Source organism: Bos indicus x Bos taurus, chromosome 4 (genome assembly GCF_003369695.1).
Source record: "Bos indicus x Bos taurus breed Angus x Brahman F1 hybrid chromosome 4, Bos_hybrid_MaternalHap_v2.0, whole genome shotgun sequence".
Taxonomy (NCBI): domain Eukaryota; kingdom Metazoa; phylum Chordata; class Mammalia; order Artiodactyla; family Bovidae; genus Bos; species Bos indicus x Bos taurus.
Window position 1 is genome coordinate 37,233,179 of NC_040079.1, and position 21,670 is coordinate 37,254,848.

Consider the following 21,670-nt stretch of genomic DNA (forward strand, 5'->3'; position numbering starts at 1 on the left):
GATCCCGTCCATAACAGAACAGGATGTACCCCTGCTCCTTCAGTAAGAAAACAGGAAACCAGACAGGTGCTGAGACAGTATCATTGAATTCTGTACTTTCTAACTGATAAACTTAATAGAGAGGAACATGTGTTGTTTTTTTTTTCCCCCACCTCAGGGCTTCAAAATCCTAGTGCCCAAGGGAGGAATGCTTTGGTCAGGTGACACAGTCTTCATTTCTTTGAACTTCACATTCCATCTGGGCCAAAATTAAATGGAAATCAGCGAGCGAAGGTGCCCATTAGTGGACTCCATAGGGGTTAGTCTCCTGCATCAAGAGCAGGTTGGAGAAATGTGAAGAGTGGAAGTTGAGGAGAAAACAGAAAACCTTCGACAGAGTCCATCCTTTTTGCCCCTTAGTATCCCCTCATGTCCTTGAACTGGCTGAGAAATCCGTGCCCTGAAGAAGGGCACTCACAGAGTCAAAGCTGAAAGTCTATCTTCTCCAGGCTCTCCAGGTGAAGATCACGTGAGGCTGATTTTCTGGCAACTTTCTGTGAGAGGTAGAGGGTCACGTTCTCAGGCAATAGGAGTGCCAGCAACCTTGCAGACTGAAACACCTCTGTGCAGTGAAGTGTACAGTTCTTGCTCATCACTGCATCTGGACAAAACAGAAGTAAAGAAAGCAAGAATGTTGTTGTGAAAGGTTATTGCTGAACCACGAAAGATGGCAGGATTCTTGGCCTCCAGAGGAGAATTCAATCTGGAGCCAGAGACAAGGCTTGATCGCTCAGAGCTTTTGTGTAATAAAGTGTTTTTTTTTTTTTAATTTTATTTTTAAACTTTACAATATTGTATTAGTTTTGCCAAATATCGAAATGAATCCACCACAGGTATACCTGTGTTCCCCATCCTGAACCTTCCTCCCTCCTCCTCCCCATACCCTCCCTCTGGGTCGTCCCAGTGCACCAGCCCCAAGCATCCAGTATCGTGCATCGAACCTGGACTGGCGACTCATTTCATACATGATATTATACATGTTTCACTGCTATTCTCCCAAATCTTATTAAAGTATAAAAGAGATAGAGAAAGCTTCTGACATAGACATCAGAAGGGGGCAGAAAGAATACCAGCCTGCTAGTTTTTAGCTGGATGTTATATAGTTACTAGCAGTCTGTTAATGAAAGAAAGGAATGTCTAAAAACTCAGAGAATGGCACCAGGCCCCTCACCCACAAGATGCATTTTGAGATAATCTTGGCACCAGTCATCTGGGCCATAAAATGACTGACTGGAGTCTTGTATAAAGGCAGATTACCATACAAATAGTTCCGTTTACATGAATTAGGAGAACAATGTATGAGGATAACATCCTGGTTTGTCAAGTCAGTTCTGAGCCTTTACGTGGAACCGACTTGAAGACAGAGTTTAGGGTAAATGCATAGTATATTAACATACCTTAAGACAAACATTTCCATAAGAAAAATGTATTGGTTAGCTCAAAATTTGAGAAAAGTTAAGTTCAGGTGGAACCAGGTGTCATTATGGCAACACAGTATCTTAAGAGAAACCTCTTTTTAAATTTGTATAGAGAAGGAAAAAAAATATATCACTACTTTGTTTCCTCCTGCCACTTAAGAGAGAGATTAAAAAAAAAAAATGTCTGACATTTGCAGCCAATTTCCTCCGTTTGGAGACCCCTGGCCTTCCTGCCTGTTCCCTCTCAGTAGCATAGGGTTAATAAGACTGCATGGAATTCTCTGGTGGTCAAGTGGTCAAGACTCCTTGCTTTCAGTGCTGAGGGCCTGAGTTGGATCCCTGGTCAGGAAACTAAGGTCTTACAAGCTGCTGCTGCTGCTGCTAAGTCTCTTCAGTCATGTCCAACTCTGCCACCCCATAGACGGCAGCCCACCAGGCTCCCCCGTCCCTGGGATTCTCCAGGCAAGAACACTGGAGTGGGTTGCCATTTCCTTCTCCAATGCATGAAAGGGAAAAGTGAAAGTGAAGTCGTTTAGTCGTGTCCGACTCTTAGCGACCCCATGGACTGCAGCCTACCAGGCTCCTCCGTCTATGGGATTTTCCAGGCAAGAGTACTGAGTGGGGTGCCATTGCCTTCTCCGAAGGTCTTACAAGCTACACGGCCAAAAAAAAAAAAAAAAGACTGCATATTTTTGGCACTATCTGTACATTACAGTGTCTATAGTAAGGGGAAGAAAAGACATTTAAGCCCAATAAGCCACCCTGAGCATTAACATGGTCTCTCACTTGCCAGATAGGCTCACTGTAAATCAGGAGAGAAAATAAGATTTTATTTTGTAAAGAACCAAAAGCTGCTGGAGGAGGGGGGATAAAAAGTGGTCAAGACAGAGCCTTTCTAACCATCAATTTTTAAATGTTGTCTCCAAGTGCTCAGTAGTTTCTGAGGTATTTTTAATATTATGAAATATGAGAATTTTTCTTAAAAATAAATTCTGAGCTAAAATTCAAAAGTAATAAAAGTTTTCTATTAGACCATATAGGAGCCACAGTAGTGACATAGAAAACAAGTATCCATGATCCCAAACTCCAGACATGATCACGACAAAGCAGTGCCCTTTCGTCTGCCTTGGGCTGATTCTCCAAACCCATTCTCAGGGTTGAAAGTAAAGTCACTCAAGTCAAAAAAGTCAATATGGATTTCCAGGTGGACCTAGCAATTTGCAGAATTGTGATTTTTCCAACTTGACTCTTAGGGAACACACATCACTTTTCCCACAGTGTTAGTATGTGTGAGGAGTTGGTAATACACGATATGTTACAGAAAATACTGACTTTTAAGGTTTTCCTAGACTTTTGCTGCTCTTCAGTTGCTAGTTGTGTCTGACTCTTTGTGACCCCATGGACTGTAGCACATCAGGCTCCCCTGTCCTTCACTATCTCCCACAGTTTGCTCAAATTCATGCCCATTGAGTCAGTGATGCTATATAACCATTTCATCCTCTGCCGCCCCCTTCTCCTTTCCCAGCATCAGGGTCTTTTCCAGTGAGTCAGATCTTTGCATCAAGTGGCCAAAGTACTGGTACTTCAGCTTCACCATCAGTCCTTTTAGTGAACATTCAGGGTTGATTTCCTTTAGGACTGGCTGGTTTGATCTCCTTGCCGTCCAAGGGATTCTCAAGAGTCTTCTCCAGCACCACAATTCGAAATTATTAGTTCTTCAGCTCTCACATTCAGCATTAATTAGATAATACTACATTGGTTCTACTACTTACAGTCACTGTGAATCACCCGCTTCTGGTATAAGAAGAAGTTAAATCAAAATCATCAGGAGATTTCATGTATCCATCTATAGAAAATCCCCATCCACCCATTAGGTAATGCAACTGCTGCTGCTAAGTCGCTTCAGTCGTGTCCGACTCTGTGCGACCCCAGAGACGGCAGCCCACCAGGCTCCCCTGTCCCTGGGCTTCTCCAGGCAAGAACTCTGGAGTGGGTTGCCATTTCCTTCTCCAATGCATGAAAGTGGTAATGCAAACACCTCAATGATAATGGAAATATAGACCTCATTTCAACAGACATTAATTGAGCCACTTCTGTCTTGGGTACTGTTCATCCTTATAAAGTGCTTTCGGTGTTCTATGGATCAGGCTGGTTTGCCTCTGGCTGGTTTGCCTTTGATATGTGTGGCCAGTGTCCTTAGTGAAGCTCACATTGGTCTAAAGAAGAGCAGGAGGCGTAAGTGACCCCACGTATAGACTTGTCCCCCCTACCCACATAGGGCTTGTTGGCCCATGAGCAAGCCACTGTTATTCTCACCTGTGTGCACCCTTTATCGAAACTGATTTGGGATGGCTTCTCATGGGATTTTCTTTGTACCTAGCTAATCTATCTTTAAACTGTAGGTCAGCCGCACTATGACCAATGTGGTGCTAAGCCCTAGGTACAAAGCCCTGGCGGGGGGTGGTGGGGGTGGTGGTGTGTGTGTTCCTATAGATGCTCTACAAGGACCACTATTCTACAGGTGAGGAAATAGACTATAGCAGGGGTCCACTTAAATGTCAGAGCCCAGGTCAGACCTAGGTCTCTCTCATACAAGAGACCAAAGTCTTCACCACCTGGCTAGGCCCTTTGTGTAGACAAATAATTGTATTCTATTGAAAAATCAGAAAACATAAGAGCTATTTGAGAAAACAAACCTAAGAATTATTTATCCTTCAATTCTTTTAACCAGAGCAAGTCTACTTTCATCTGTTTTACCTAAGTAAAATCACATTGGAAGAAGACAAAGATCTTATTTGTTTTGTCACAGCAAAACAACACAAATTATAAACCATGAGCTGAGCTAGAAGTTACCGGAATTCCTGAGAGATTTATAACCGTGAGAAGTATTAATATTTAATTTGAGGACTCTCATTTCACTGTGGACTGGCAGCCCAGTGGCAGAGAGGGGTGCTACAGCAATGACCTCTAGATCTGACAGGACATATGACATTCTCAGTGTCTGCTATGCACAGTGCCTGGCTCAGAGTGTCAGTCAAACACGTACTGTGGGATAGGTGGAATCTTCAGTAGTTCAGAAAATGAACTACTCCCCACGCTCCAATCCAAAGTAAACTTTGACTTGAACTCAGTAAGTAGCAGCATCTATAAGTTTTGTGCAAAATCAAATATCGCCATTCCAGGCATGTGTTTGATATATTTATCCTTGTAGTCAGCCCTGCTTGTGGCTAGATTATCATGTGTTTGTTACATTTTAGCTTCCAGGCTGAATAAGTAACATTTAATCTAATATGGCAGAAAGTGAAGAGGAACTAAAAAGCCTCTTGATGAAAGTGAAAGAGGAGAGTGAAAAAGTTGCCTTAAAACTCAACATTCAGAAAACTAAGATCACGGTATCTGGTCCCATCACTTCATGGGAAATAGATGGGGAAACAGTGGAAACAGTGTCAGACTTTATTCTGGGGGGCTCCAAAATCACTGCAGATGGTGACTGCAGCCATGAATTTAAAAGACGCTTACTCCTTGGAAGGAAAGTTATGACCAACCTAGATAGCATATTCAAAAGCAGAGACATCACTTTGCCAACAACGGTCCGTCTAGTCATGGCTATGGTTTTTCCAGTGGTCATGTATGGATGTGAGAGTTGGACTGTGAAGAAGGCTGAGCGCCAAAGAATTGATGCTCTTGAACTGTGGTGCTGGAGAAGACTCTTGAGAGTCCCTTGGACTGCAAGGAGATCCAACCAGTCCATTCTGAAGGAGATCAGCCCTGGGATTTCTTTGGAAGGAATGATGCTAAAGCTGAAACTCCAGTACTTTGGCCACCTCATGCGAAGAGTTGACTTATTGGAAAGTACCCTGATACTGGGAGGGATTGGGGGCAGGAGGAGAAGGGGACGACAGAGGATGAGATGGCTGGATGGCATCACCGACTTGATGGACATGAGTTTGAGTGAACTCTGGGAGTTGCTGATGGACAGGGAGGCCTGGTGTGCTGCAATTCATGGGGTCGCAAAGAGTCGGACACGACTGAGCGACTGAACTGAACTGAATCTAATATCTACAATTTTAATCAAAGGAGATAAGTGGATGAGAAAAAAAATGTAATGACATACAAATCATACAAAAGATGTCACATGGACTTCCCTGGTGGTCCAGTGGTTAAGGCTCTACACTTTCATTGCAGACAGGTTTGATCCTTAGTCAGGGAACTAAGATCCCACATTCCATGTGGTGCAGCCAAAAATTAATTAATTAAATTTAAAAAGGAGTCACAGATAGTATGGTCTGTATATCTTGGCAGAAAATAAAACAGTGTGTTGTGGAGGTTGACTCAGATGAATAAACATGGGTGCCCTGGGAAAGCCTTTTGGAGAGCAAGACGATTCCTGAAAACAGGATCCTGGTTATTTGCAGGTACTTCTTTTTTTTTAATTTATTTTTTAATTGGAGGAAAATTGTTTTTCAATGTTGTGATGGTTTCTGCCATACAACTGTGCAAATCAGCCATAATTATACATATGTATACATAATTATACATATATAAATACATATATACATTACATATATGTATAATTGTATACATGAACCTCCTTCCCCTCCCCCCACCCCACCCCCACCCCCTAGATCATCACAAAGCATCTGGCTGGGCTCCCTGTGTTATATAGCACAAAGCTTCCTCTTTGAGAAAATGTGGGATTTGGCAACTTCACAGAGTCACCCACATAAAAGTTTACCTAGAAAACTGCACAGAAGCATACAGGTGGTAACTGTGGTTTCCTAACTCACGATAGTGAATGAAAACCCAAGGATCATTTATTGAATGGCGTGACTGTAATGTCTTCTACCGTGCACATCCCAGAGGGCACAGTAATAGGTGGCAGAGTCTTGTTCCCCTACATTGTAAACAGTGCGGGTTGATGTAGAAGTTTCGAGTATCATATCTGCCTCAAACTTGCTCAACAGAATGCCTGATTCCGTTTTGATGGCGTTGTTAGAGAAAATATGTAGCAGGCGCTGTATGGCTTAACCGGGTCTTTCTTGATACCAATATACAGATGTGGTAGAAATTGTTACACCGGACACCATGCACTCCAGGTGGGCTGTTCTAGACAGCTTTTTGGTACTGGAAATTTGAGGTTGTTCTAGATGACCTGTACAATACACACACACTGGGGGGAGAAAAAAAAAAGAGGAGAATAAATAAACCAGAAAGTTGGAGTTTTTTTAAGGGACAAAATTTAGAGAATATTGGTCAAAGGAAATTGGGGGAAAAGAACAATTTACAAGCCCTGAGGACAATCAGAGTTAACATCTGGAACAGTGACAGCATGTCTGCATTAACAGTGTTGTCCTTCAGGACAGTCTGCAAGCATTGCTGAAAATGGTTTAACACCATTAGGGCTTGGCTGAGTCCATCAAGTCAGACTTCCCATTGGTGTGTGTGAACATGACTCTTGCTTTATTGTGAAGGAGTGTCTTCACCACACACTAGCACATCCTTTCCATATGAAGACAGTAAGTAGTTCAAGGACTTCCAGCTTAGTATAGACCACACAGATGGCCACCTTAGAAATCGGATAGGAATCATTTTCCAAACTTGATTTATGAATCTGCCATTAGGCACAAGACATTATGCTAAGTTCTTTGGGTGTAATAAAGACGCAACAGAAACAGAGCGGGACCCTATGGTCCTTGTCACCCCAAGTCCTCTGCCTGCCTTTGGTCTGAAAAAACCTTAGCATAAGAATAAATTTAATTATGGAAATAAACATGCAGACACAAAGAAAAAGAAAGGAGACCAAATAATAGTTTGGTCATTAAGCATAGTCAAGGGCATTTAGTTCCTTCTCAAGGGCTATAGGTAATATTCTGAGCCCTATCCTGTGAGCTCTTATAGAGACTGAAATCCCCAACAGCTGGAGAAGTTAATCACCTGATGACCAGACTGTAACTGAATTGATCCTGTAGCTGAAGATTAACTGTACCTAAAACAATCAAGAAGACGCTGGTCAGATCACTGATGACCGATTGTAAGATGACAGGGCTGACTGTGCTGTTTCGGCATGTAGCCTCCCTCTGTCTATGAAAGCTCTTGCTCCCTGATTGTCAGGTGGGCTGGGGGATTGGCCTTTGGACAGGTATTCTCCCTCCCCACTCCTCACCCCTGTTTTTCAGCATCCAAAACAAAATGAAAATTTCTCTCCATCAACCTTGTTTCTTTATTGGTTAGAAGCAGCGGGACTCCACTTTTGGTTACACAATGACAGAACATCTGACTATGGAGAGCTGTCTAATGGGGAGATGGGGTGACTTAATGCTATGATCTTAATATTTATTCTCTCTTTTCTCCCACTGTCTTTCACAGAAGAAATTCTCCGTAACTCCAGAGTGTTGTCAGGTCAGAGTTGGTGGGGGGAAAAGGAGGATAATCTGGCCTGGGTTCTGCATCACTGGGCTCATTGAAAACTCCTGTAACCATCTTCGGTTCATCAATATGCTTACATCTGCTCAGTTACCCACATACCTACACCATATGGTACTCACTGACCACTTCGGGGTCTTAAGACTCCATTCCAGTTTGTTTGCTTCAATTTAAATTTCAGGTTTGTGTCTTCCCTCTTGGCTACCTGAACAATATATCTCTACCAAATCCCAGTATCTCTTCTGTGAAACAAAACTTCCCCTCTCTGGATTCCTGAGTTTCCTTTCAGTCTTTTTCTTTCTCTATGCCTTGGGTTAGAGGCATTTCATCTGTTTAGTGTGTTTTTAAGAAATTAAGGGTTTAGTCTCTGGATTCTTTGAAGATTTCATTTTAAAGTGACAGGCTCTGATGGGTTCAGAGGAAAAGAGGTGAAGCTGCTGGATCATACTGAATCCACGTGGCTGTCAGCCTTCCCAACTTCCTTGTCAAAGTGAATGACCCAATAACAGGGCTCTTCTTGGGGCTTGGCTCTCTGGACAGACAGCAGTGTAATCCCATAAATGGTGAGCTGAGGGAAAATGGTCCTTCTCAGGATGGAAGCACCAAAAGGGGATGTTTGGAGAGTCTGACATGAGACCCTGTGATTCTGTGAGGCTATATTGCTTTGGAAAAGATAGAATGACTGCTGGAGTCCAAAATCTGCCACTTGAAGGATATGCGTCCTTGGGCAAGTCATTGCAAATGAGAATAACGATGCTTACTCTGGATACATTATTCATCCTGTGCCAGGGACTATGACAGACTGTTTGGGTTTAATTAAATACTATCTAAGTTGGTCTTAAGTATGATTTAATTCTTATACCATTTTAATCCTTGTAATAATACTTCAAATTGGTTATATTCAATCACATTTGATGATGAAAGAGTCAGAATGTTAAAGAGTTTCATCTTCTCAGGGTCATTTAAGAAGAAGGTAATGGAGCCTGGATTCAAACCCAAGTCTAACAAATTACAAAACCCATGCCACCATCTATTCAGTAAATAAATAAACATATGTGATTTCTTTTTAAATTATAATATGCAAGAGACCACGAGGAAAATCTCAGAAAGATTATAGAAATTTAAGAATAGCCTTCACACACCAGTGCACAATGAACATAAGATATACCTGAGGAACCCACGTTCATTAATGTGATGGACCTCAAAAAGTAAAAGAAATTTCTTCTAGCACTTTTGTGTTAATACCTGATGGCCTTTTTAAAAGACTAATTTTCTTAAGGTCATAACAGAAATCACTGATCCATTAAATGACAACAAATACCCTTTTTGAATGTGAAACATTGTACATATTTATCCCTTCTTTGCAAGCATAAAGATGGTGTTATTTACGCCCAATATGCAGATGAAACAGAGGCTTAGGGAGGTGAAGTAACTTACTTGAGGTTGCCTAGGGAATAAAAACACACCAAGAATTTGAGCCAAGTCATCCAGTCTCCAGAGCCTGCGCCCGAAGAAACCTGCTTGGCAGTTTGTGATTCAGGAATTAATTTCTCTCCTCACTGGACTGTTTCATGTTAATGCAAATTGTGATGTTGCTGTACATCTGATTTGCTTTCAATTCATGCTTCCTGCTTACAAAGTTCAATATTTGATGGAGTCACTTATACTAATCTCTAGCGCCCCCTCCTGGCCATGAGAGGTTTGTCACACAAGTTGGAGTCTCCGGCCTTGTAACCCCAGAAAGTGATTAATAGCAAAAGACTCGGTGTCTGAATGAAAGGGCCCTGGAATGCAGGGCAGGAAACTTGTTTTTCCAATTGTTTTCCCCATGTTTCCAGCCCATTTCTCCAGCCTCGAAATGGGAGAGAGGGTGATGTTTTTGGTCTCATCTGGTTCCAATGATTTGTGATTCTGAACTGAATTAACACTCCGGATATTGAAATAACAGGTTAGGCAGGATGAAAAATAGTGAAGCTTATCACTTTGGTTTTGATCCCATAATAATGCACATTGCTTGCTTCCTCTTGACTTAATACGGCTGTAGAAAATTATTCTGAGTAGTTTGCTTCACAAAAAGCCATTAAGTTTTAAGTGTGATGTGAGGGTATTTATAGCCACTGACTCTGTTACCCAGCCTGACTCCTACCCTAGGCACTTCCTCCAGCAAACTCATTCTAGGCCAGTGCAAAGGAAATGTTCAAACATCGCACCTAGAGAAGGTGCAAACATTGACGCTTGGAGAGAGTCCTTGTGCACACATACATGCATACACATAGACACACAGGTACGTGTGTTCAACTACAGTACATACATAAAGTACACACATAAAGCTGAATCGTGCTGATTCTCTTAGGTACTTGGTTCTGGCTCTGTCAGGAAACTAAAAGTGAAGACTTTTAGTAAATCTAAATATGCATAAAAATAGAATTCTCTTGGGGATATTCAGGGTTTTTTTTTTTTTTTTTTGCCATCTGTCTGTACCACTCACATCCTTCAACTTTATTTTTAATTTTAATGTGTTTTTTGGAAGGAAAGTTATGACCAACCTAGACAGCATATTTAAAAACAGAGACATTACTTTGCCAACAAAGGTCCATCTAGTCAAAGCTATGGTTTTTCCAAGAGTCACGTATGGATGTGAGAGTTGGACTGAAGTAAGCTGAGCACCGAAGAATTGATGCTTTTGAACTGTGGTGTTGGAGAAGACTCTTGAGAGTCCCTTGGACTGCAAGGAGATCCAACCAGTCCATCCTAAAGAAGATCAGTCCTGAATGTTCATTGGAAGGACTGATGTTGAAGCTGAAACTCCAATACTTTGGTCACTTGAAGTGAAGAGCTGACTCATTTGAGAAGACCCTGAGGCTGGGAAAGATTGAGGGCAGGAGCAGAAGGGGATGACAAAGGATGAGATGGTTGGATGGCATCACTGACTCAAATGGACATGAGTTTGGGTAAACTCCGGGAGTTGGTGATGGACAGGGAGGTATGGCATGCTGCAGTCCATGGGGTCGCAGAGTCAGACATGACTGAGCCACTGAACTGAACTGAACTGAATATTTTCTGGTTTTTAAAAACCAAAAAGATTATCAACATACTTCGTATGCCTGTCTCTGAGAAACATAGTAGTTAACTATGGTTTGGAAAGTAGCTTGGCTAAAAACTATCTTCTTATACTTTTTCTCACTTTCAAATCCCTGAGCTCCCAAGGCTTGTGCCTGACTCCAGTGTATGTTTCTAAATGCAGGAGTGTCCTCCTTCTGGATTTGCTTTCATCACCATGTAGGAGAGCATTGCCTTGAAGGGGAAATCAACTTCATGACTAGTGCACAATGCCAGGGCCAGCTAGATGTTAATTAGCAGCCAGTGAACACAAATTTTCTCTGAAGAAGGAAAAAAGCCACACTTTCCTCAACCAATAAAGAAAATGAACAAATTGCCTTTGAGTTACCCTGACCTTAATTTACCAGTTGAAGCCACTCTTGAAACTGAGGGGGGAAAAAAAAAGAAATTGAGGGGAGACAGGTTGTTGAAAATTAAGCTCGAATATGAGGTTTTGATGGTTTATCTTGGAATTAGCATTCTCTGAGTGCCTCCATGGTATGTATTTTCTGATTGCTTTTTGCTTATTTTTTAGCCTTAGTTCTCATTTGTGTGTGTGTGTGTGTGTGTGGTATTTCTCATTAGCACCATTAATTTGTATTAGTCATGTTACTTAGTTTTACGTATTTGTTATTTACTTTATTCTTTTTCCTCCCCTTCTTATTCGAGTTCCTCCATAAGATGCTCAATCTGTTTGATGATTTCCTTTGAGCTTATGTATCTGTGAAAACTAGAGTATCGTTTATGAAAAATGTATTTTTGCACTGATATAAATGGCACAGCAACCTTACCTGCCTGTGTTTGTACATCTGTCTGCCCACCTGGCTTACTGTTCACAGCTTTCAGCCACTGTGCTGTGTTCATCCATCCCCCAGCGACTGGCGCGTCACCTGCTGCCCCCTCCTGGCCACTCACGGTTTTGCAGTGACTGACAGAGGCTCTCTTAAGTCAGTGTCAGTAATTCCACCGGTAACCCCAGGGTTGGTGGTCCCAGGAAATATACATACACATGTTCTCTACATAACACCAGTGCCATGTTAACTGATGCTTTAATTTTTACCAACATGTTGGCTACCAAGCAGGATCTGGTTGCTGCTGCTGCTGCTGCTAAGTCGCTTCAGTCGTGTCCGACTCTGTGCGACCCCATAGACGGCGGCCCACCGGGCTCCCCCGTCCCTGGGATTCTCCAGGCAAGAACACTGGAGTGGGTTGCCATTTCCTTCTCCAATGCATGAAAGGGAAAAGTGAAAGTGAAGTCGCTCAGCCGTGTCCGACTCTCAGCGACCCCATGGTCTGCAGCCTACCAGGCTCCTCCGTCCATGGGATTTTCCAGGCAAGAGTACTGGAGTGGGGTGCCATTGCCTTCTCCAAGGATCTGATTAGTCTATGAGATTATTAGCACTAATCTGATTATTAGGAAGCTGAAGTTTTCTTTTTATGCCTGGTACTTGAGTGTCGCCTTCAGAGCTTTGCCAATTCAAGTCGTTTAGACAGAGCAAAAAGAAGGGTGGCTAGAGAGGGGCAAAGCCTCCGTTGGAGCTAAGCTGCCAAGGCAATTGTCTGGCCCTGCCATTCGCTGTCTGTGTGACTTTGAAGTTTCTTTATATCACTCACTGTACCTTAGCCTTCTCATTTACAAAAAGAAAAAACAGCAACTACTTCACAGATTAGTGAAGATTAAATGAATTAATACTTGCAGAACACTTAGGAGGGTGTCTGGCAAATAACAGACATGCAATAAATATTAGCTATTATATAGTAATAGATGTTATATTATTATACTGTATGTTATTATAGAATAATAGTATATTATTATACTTAATATGACTATTTCCAGTGATTTATGGGCTTCTCTGGTGGCTTAGATGGTAAAGCGTCTGACTGCAATGCGGGAGACCTGGGTTCGATTCCTGGGTCGGGAAGATCCCCTGGAGAAGGAAATGGCAATCCACTCCAGCACTCTTGCCTGGAAAATCCCATGGATGGAGGAGCCTGATAGGCTACAGTCTGTGGGGTCGCAAAGAGTTGGACATGACTGAGCGACTTCACTTCACTTCATGAATATTGTAAATATAATGATAAAAAACATAATTTACTAAAATTAGACTATACTGTCACTATTATTAGTTACTTGACGTGAATGAGTTTATGTGTTCTAGATATTCCTTTGTGAGTTTCAGCTATCACAAATATTTTCAGCAAATCTATCGTCTGTCTACTAATTTTGCTCAAGCATCTTTCCTTAAATAGATATTCTCAATTTTGTAGTTCAAACTGCTTGGGGCATATACTTTGGGAACTTTGAAACCTTGTTTAAGAAAACTTCTCCCTCTGCAGTCTCTCAGAATCATTCTATAGTTTCTTCTTACATATAAGTTTAGGTTGGGGACTGGAGTTTGTGGATTTTTCTGAATTAATCCATCACTCAGTCTCTCATTCCTTTGCTCGGTGCAATTGTATATAATGTCCTGGCGTGGACTTGGAATACAGAGAACATTGGTAGATAGTTTATCAGTTAGTGGGAGAAGCCAAGAACTAAATGATAATCCATTTTACACTAAATTCAATGAGTCGAATGGGTGCAGACAGAGAAGACTGGTGAGAAAGTTTTGTGCGGGAGGTGGGACTCAGACTGTGCCGGGAGGGAAGAGGGCATTACAGAGGCAGACCAGAGTGGGAGGTGTTTCAGGAGGAGGAAGCAATGGGGTGAGCAAGGTGTAGTGTAGAGGCGCAGTGAGAGGACGGGATGGACCAGTGAGGAGGAGCCTCGGACAGAAGCAGAAGACAAGCATTGGTGGAGATGTGGAGAGCTTTGAAAGCCAAGCAGAGGCATGGGATTTTGATGTGCTATACAATAGTAATCATCGTTTGTGTGTGTGCCAGGGAGGCGGGTGGGGAGGAGGGAGAAGAATGGGAGAGGAGTGCTAATCCTTTGACATCAGTATAGATGAGATGGTCTAGGGATAAACTAGGAAGAAGGGAAGGAAGGAGACAGGAGACGGTGGGATGACAGGCATCCAAAGAGTCTTCCTTGGCCGAGATGAGGACCACTCCCAGAAAGGGTCTGTATATGTGCTCAGTTGCATTCGACTCTGCCATGCCATTTACTGTAGCCCACCAGGCTGCTTTGTCTGTGGAATTTTCCAGGCAAGAATACCGGAGCCAGTGGTCATTTCCTACTCCAGGGGAATTTTCCTGACCCGGGATAGAACCCACATCTCTTATGCCTCCTGCATTGGCATGAGGGCTCTTTACCACTAGCACCATCTGCCCAGATAGTGTACCAGGGATTAAAGCACAAGGTCACAGGACATTTGAGGGAACAAAAGCAGGTGCTTGGAATTTGAAAAATTAATGGCAGAAGTGAGCACCCATGTTTCCAGGCCTGGGACTCAAGAAAGGGACCCCTTAGGATTGGGCTGCAGCAGGGTTTCAAGAGCTAAGACCTTGAGGGCAAGATCTTAGTCAACAGGGTCCAGTGCACAGTAACGGACACTTAGCAAGAGCTTGACAAAAGTTTAATGAATAGATGAACATGTGGACTTGGGAGCAGTAATTGAATCCTTGAAGAGAACGTCCCCTGGATTTTGGGCACACAGACCTGGGAGGGAAACTGATGCTCCCTGCCTCCATCCCACCCCAGCACCCACTAGAAGAAGCAAGAAAAATTAGTAAAGGTGACAGAGGAGGAACAGAGAGGTGGGAAAACAGGAAAATGAGTATCTTGGAATCTTGCAGAGAGTTTGGAGAAGTTTGGCGGCATTATCAGATGTCACAAAAATTACCTAGTGGTCACTGGTGGAATTTTGGACAAGGACACTGAGCCTAATGATATTTATTACCAGGGGAGGGTGTGAGGGCATAGACCATCCCCAGGGGTGAATGGGTGTTACAGACCAGGCCTCCCTGCTCTGGTTTTTGTGGCATTAAAAGGCATCAGGAGGTGCCTCCCCAGGGCAAAGGGCAGACACACCCATGGTCATAGGGGATGGGGAATATGTCCATGACCTGGACCCAACCTATACAAATAAGGCAACTTGCGTGTTGGACCTGAGACCCCAGGGGACTGGGAATTAGCTAGATTTTAAGAAAACCTTGAAAGCTTCAAGGTACCTGGTCTACCTCTCAATTTGCATAAAATTAAAGGGTGTGTCTCAATTACCTTTTCAAGGGTAATCTTAAAGCATTCTTAAATGATAACCAATGAGCCACTTACTATGGATGGCATCTTAAAGCAATCTTATGTGTGCTAAATTGCTTTAGTCCTGCCTGACTCTTTGTGACCACTTGATATGGACTGTAACCCGCCAGATTCCTCTGTCCATGGGATTTTCCAGGCAAGAATATTGGAGTGGGTTGCCATTTCCTCCTCCAGGGGGTCTTCCTGACCCAGAGATCAAACCCAGCTCCTGTGTCTCCTGCATTGCAGGAGGATTCTTTATTGGCTGAGCCATAGGGGAAGCCCAAAGCAATCTTAAATGATAACCAGGGAGCCATTTACTATTGGTATGGAATATTAAGCTTATTCTAGCACACTGTATTCAGGAATTTTATATATATATATATATATATATAAAGTATCAAACCTGTGCTGTGTGCCTTGAGGAAGACTGCCCTGAACAACCAGGGTTCTTCTTGTCCTGACTCTGCATGATGGGGTCAAGAATGAATAGAACCACATGGCTCTGATTTCAAAGTTTGCAAGGAGGTCACTGGTCATAGTCTTCTCCACATAGCTACCAACATCTGGTGCCTTTTATCCGAGCCCTAAGGTGAGGCTACATCTTCCTGGGAAGACGGTAGTTACACCACCACCCAAGGAAACTGTGTGACCAGCTTATGTCCAAGGTCTGGCCCATGACGTTCATAAGGCCTTTAGTTAGGTTCCAAGTAAAAACCAGAAGGCAGCGTGGGCTCCTCTGAATAGAGTAGTAGAGTCCAAGCAGGGCAAATCAGTCTGTTTCCCAGGCTTTGAGGTGTTCATGAAGTTTGTATGACATAAAGCACAGAGTTTCAGTAATCTTTAAATTCATTGATTTCTTAAAATTGCTGCAGTTTCCCAAAGTTTTTTTTTTTTTCAATGGATCATGAGAATGGGTCATGGGGCCATGCTTGGATTTTCCTAAATAGTCTGAGTTTTGGCTTTTTTATGTGTAAAAAAGAGCTCAGAATTCTGAAACCGCATACTCCTTCTGTGGCAGCTTGTGGATGTGGGGGTCTGGCTCACTCAAAAGCTGTCCTGGCTTTGTCAGAAAGAGCTGGCCAAGGTGGAGGCAGTGTAACAGCATGGTACATGGAGCCTTCCCCATCCCAGGGGCCCGAGTGATGCTAAAATATTTTTCAAAATCCAAATTGCCAAAGTGCTTAGCCTTGCAAACTATATACATCACTCAATCTATATGTAGTATAAGCAGGACTTTCAGAAAGATATATGTTTAATAAGAACTACAAGCATCCTTATCTGACTTTTTGAAGGTTCTCTGCACTATCTGAAGGCCTGAATCCTACTGGGTCTGTAAGAGAAATCTTAAAAGATGAAGAAGAGGCTAGGCCATTTGTGGCGATCCAGATTCACTGGATGAGCCCCTGGAACAATCTTAGGTCAAGAATGGCTATTTCTTGGGACGTCCCCAGTGGTTCAGTGATTAAGACCCCACCTTCCAATGCAAGGAATGTGGGCTCGACCCCTGGTAGGGGAACTAAGATCCCATGTGCAAGGTGCAACTAAAAGTTTTTTAAAAATAATAAGCAAAACTTATTTAAAAAATAACAGCTATTTTTCTATTAACACTTAAACATTCACTAAGTGTCCAAGTCAGTAATCCACCATGAGACACAAAATCATGAACCACTAATACATACCAAATTTAAAAGTCAAGTAACATGCATTCTTGATCAGCTTATATTGTGTACAATTACAGGGCAGAAAAGAATAAAAGGGTTTTGTTTTCAGAATTCTCTCCTATAAATGTCTAGTGAATTGACTTTTCTATATCATCTATTTTTGTATGTACCTACAAACATAAACATGTCCGAAAGAAAAGTGACCAAAAGATGAGGCTGGTGTGAGAAGAAACTGCTGAGTATGGAGGTCGTCAGATTTCTGTGATACACACTCTTTGCAGCCACAGTCAGCACAGGGCCTCCATCGGCAGCTGTTATTTGTGCTGTAGTGATTGCCGGGCAGCAAGGACCTCCAAGTGGCCAGCAATGACTGGGATGAAGGAGTGAGCGGAAGGGAGACGGGCTGTGAAGCACAACCCAGAGGAAGGAGCACATTTCTGCACAAATAACAACTCAACATCGACTGTTTCAAGTCATGCGTCCAAATGAAACAAGCTTTCCAAAACAAATGAGTCATCAGAAGGAATTAAGGTCATTGCTGGAGATTACCCAAGGTTTATTTGGAATGACACAGCACTGAAAACAGAATCATTACAGATGACTTGTGGTACAGCATACATCACCTATATCTTATTTTTGGACAATCGGTGAAGATGAGTTGCATAAATAGAAAGAGGTGGAAATTAGGAGCTTTTGGAAATAGTGTTCTTTGGGGGTTGATTTCAATGCCCCATCAGCTGGCCAATCTCAAAAAGGCAGAAATTAAGACAACCGAGCTGCTCATCCCAACTCACCTATCTCCAGCCACAGTGGCCATTCAGAGCGCCAGACTGCTTTCTCCAAAGAGGAGGCACCTCTGACGGGCTATGAGTCATTGCATCCTGAAAAATGCATTCCCAACACAGATACTGTCGACTCCTTTGGCAATGGGATGGCTGATTTTTGCCCAGAGGCAAAACTGCAACTGCAATGCCAGACAGAATAAGAGCAGTGCATGAATCAATGACGCTTAAGAGACTAAGAGCTACAATGGAAAGGAGAGAGTGCAGCTATGTATATGTAGCCTTGTGCATACACATAGATTCAGAAGTGATGGGAACTAGCTCGTGTGACTGTGTGTCCATGGATATCTACAGAGAGGGAGGTGTGTTGGAAAAGAACAGTGACAACTTTTGCAGCAGTTTCGTTTTGAACACAGTAAACGTGAAAGGGAGAGCATGTGCTCACACCTGCATAGGGGAATACGATAATCTCACATTACAGGGTAATTCATCATGTCTTCGGCAGGGCAGCCACTCAATACCACATACTTGGTGCAGAGAAATTAAGGTTCTGGTCTGGAGGAAGCTATTTTAGAATTGGTGGGAGGGGGTCGAGTACACGAGTCTCCACAGCTCGGACAAAGCACAAACAAACCTGGTAGCAAGAACATGGGAACCAGTGAGGACTCTTCCCTCAATTTACTTTTTGCTTTCTCTGACATTTGTTTGCACACATGCTCCACTGAGACAGCCTTCCAAGCTTTGTCTGGAATCGGTCTGTCAATCATTAAGAGTGTCATAGCAAAAGTGAACTCTTCAGGTTTCCACAAAGGTTTAAAAACCCAGTAATCAGGCTCTTTCTACAATATATTTGGCCCTAATCCAGGCGCCGGGTGAAATTCTCTGGAAAGAGGCCTTTGTAGGTGGCGAGGTCTCTGAACTGAAGCCAGTCTGATTCCTTCACTCCTACCAGCCAGCCTGCATCCTGCAAGACAAAGACAGGGCTTTTAGAGTCCAACTATAGTAATCCCCTTACATATGAACCTTCAGTTTACGAACTTTCAAAGATGAGAACGTGTGTTCCATCAACTTCAGGCGTGAGTAAAACTGCAGCTTGCCCTCTGTCTCCTACTGCTAACGATCCTTCAGCTCTACCATCTCCCACCTCCTCTCTCTCCTACAGTCAATACCTCTTTATGCTTGTTCACTCGATGCCAGCACCACTAGGCTAGCTGTTGTACTGTACTTACTGTACTTTTCAAGGTATCATGCTGTAAGATTTTAAATATTTTCTTTATATCTTGTTTGTTTTTTATGTATTGTGTGAAAAGTATTATGAATTTATTACACTACAATACTATACAGCCAATTATGTTAGTCAGGCACCTAGGTTAACTTTGTTGGACTTACAAACAACTTAGATTTAAGAATGTGCTCTTGGAATGGAACTTGTTTATAGGTAGGGGACTTATTGTACTGGAAAAATCTACATTGCCAATGATTAATAAAATAATGGGTTTATTAAGTATTGTGGTCCTGTACAAGGATATCACAGTACCTGTAAACTTGTGTGCTGAGCTCAGGGATAAAGCTTGTCCCTAGTAAGTTGTCAGTTTAAGAAAAATAGAATAAAATTTGAAATTATTTATTTTATATATATAGTTAATTGAAGGTTAATGTTGCAGATGGTGACTGCAGTCATGAAATTAAAAGACGCCTGCTCCTTGAAAGAAAAGCTATGACAGACCTAAACAGCATATTAAGAAGCAGAGACAATACTTTGCCAACAAAGATCCATGTAGTAAAAGCTGTGGTTTTTCCAGTAGTCATGTATGGATGTGAGAGTTGGACCATAAATGAAGGTTGAGCACTGAAGAATTGATGCTTTTGAACTGTGGTGTTCGAGAAGACTCTTGAGAGTCCCTAGAACTGCAAGGAGATCAAACCAATCAATCCTAAAGGCAATCAGTCCTGAATACTTATTGGAGGGACTTATGCTGAAGTGATGCTCCAATACTTTGGCCACCTGATGCAAAGAGCCAACTCACTGCAAAAGACCTTGATGCTGGAAAAGACTGAAGGCAGGAGGAGAAAGGGACGACAGAGGATGAGATGGCTGGATGGCATCACTGACTCAATGGACATGAGTTTGAGCAAGCCGTGGGAGATGGTGAAGGACAGGGAAGCCTGGCGTGTTTGCAGTCCATGGGGTCGCAAAGAGTTGGCCCAACTGAGAGACTGAACAACAACAAATGTTAATATTATAATTTTGTACAAAGTGTAGTTAATTGATGCTAACTGGATTGTAACAAATTCTTAAAGAAGAGGAAAGAATTAATTTATGCAAAGAGAGGGACACCGTGTGAAAACATCATGCACAGGACCATTTCCCGTCCTGTGGATCACAGTGAAAGAAAGGCTTAGAGACCCCTGGGTTGGAATATAGTGCTGAGAAGACCATGCGAGGTCTTCTACTTCAGCCTCAACCACTTGCTTATAAGGAAGAACTCTGTCTGCCCACTCACACATGTAACTGAAATAAACCACCATATACAGGACTTAATCAGACACCAACAGCTTGATACGTGTTGCCTGGTATCACCATTGTGTTTGTTGCCACTGTTCTTTTTTGAGTTTATATAAATGACAGAGCAGTTTGACGTCATGACATTTGTGCTGGAAATAGTCATAGTCTTTGTAAATTATTCCTTATAAACATTTGTCTATCGTATAGGTGTGCCCTCACAAAAATGAAGACAGTTAGCCACAGACAATTTAAAGAACCCGTCTGTGCATGGCCACAGCGTATGGTAGATGAAATGTGAAATGAGAAATGGAGGCTGACATCTGCCTTCAGCCTTCCGGAGACAAGCAGAGTCTACGTGGGGAAAGCTGAGCTGAAGGAACAATTTCAAACATACAGATCATAGGATGTGAAACCAGTGGGAAATGACTGTCTTTATTATGTTAACCAATACAGGAAAAAGATCCCACTTAAAATGAAGGATAGCCAGATTTCATCGGAACCAATCCCCAGTATAGTTCAAGTACATCAGATAAAATGAGGTCTCATAAAATTAAATAAAGGAGCTGAATACATTTCCTTTGATATAATCTAAGACCATAAATTGATGCTGCTATACGGACAAGAAATATAAGCATTTAGACAGGCCAATTTTTGATGACAGAAAAAAAAGTAACAGAAAAAATGATTTGATAAAATAACTGATAATATCCTAGCTGATGAGGAAAAGTGTCCTCTATAAAATTATGATATTATATATGTGAAGGACAAAGGTATACTTAGAGTAAAAGATGATAACTAAATATTTTCTAAACCTCTGGTAAACATACAAAAGGTCATATTTTCCCCTTAAGTGTCTACATTTGACTTTATTTACAGTGAGTGAAAAATCCAATGAAGCCAAGTGGAGTCATGGGTTTTAAAATAGTTTCAATAAAGACAAACATAAAAGGCTGGCATAAACCCATAATCAAGATATATTCCAACTCATAGATTTTGAAATGCAACTTATAAAGTGAAGCATCATAGTTAATATCAATCTTTAGCTGAGAAAAATATAGAAAAGTAAATTTTAAATGCTTAAAATATGTGGTAGACTGAAGATTTCCAGTTTTGGTTGTGGCAAAATAGCTGGTATCCAACAAACACTATTGCATAGAACACAACTATATTTATAGTTGTAGATACATGTGCATACATAAATGGAACTATTTTTATATAAAAATGACTGCTACAAAATATAAGTTTATATATTAGAGGGCTTCCCTGGAGGCTCAGATGGTAAAGAATCTGCCTGTAATGCAGGAGACCTGCGTTTGATCTCTGGGTTGAGAAAGTCCCCTGGAGGAGGGCATGGCAACCCACTCCAGTATTCTTGCCTGGAAAATTCTATGGACAGAGGAGCCTGGTGGGCTACAGTCCATAGGGTTGCAGAGAGTTGGACATGAGTCAAGTGACTTAGCAGGTATACATATCAACTATGTGAAGGCATTGAAAATGAACAAAAGCAGGCAGACATTGAAAGTGAACATGTTAGTTGCTCAGTCATGTCTGATTCTTTG

The 21,670-nt window shown here is 42.1% G+C and overlaps 1 protein-coding gene across 1 annotated transcript in view; it reads right to left on the minus strand.

Moving 5' to 3' along the window:
* Positions 1-17,349: 17,349 nt before the first annotated feature.
* The window catches only part of AMPH (amphiphysin), a 212,888-nt gene continuing 208,567 nt past the window's right edge, over positions 17,350-21,670 (minus strand). The window contains exon 21 of the mRNA XM_027539161.1: positions 17,350-18,569. Coding sequence (XP_027394962.1) covers positions 18,462-18,569 — 108 coding nt within the window. The 3' untranslated portion in view covers positions 17,350-18,461. The remainder of the gene's footprint in view (positions 18,570-21,670) is intronic.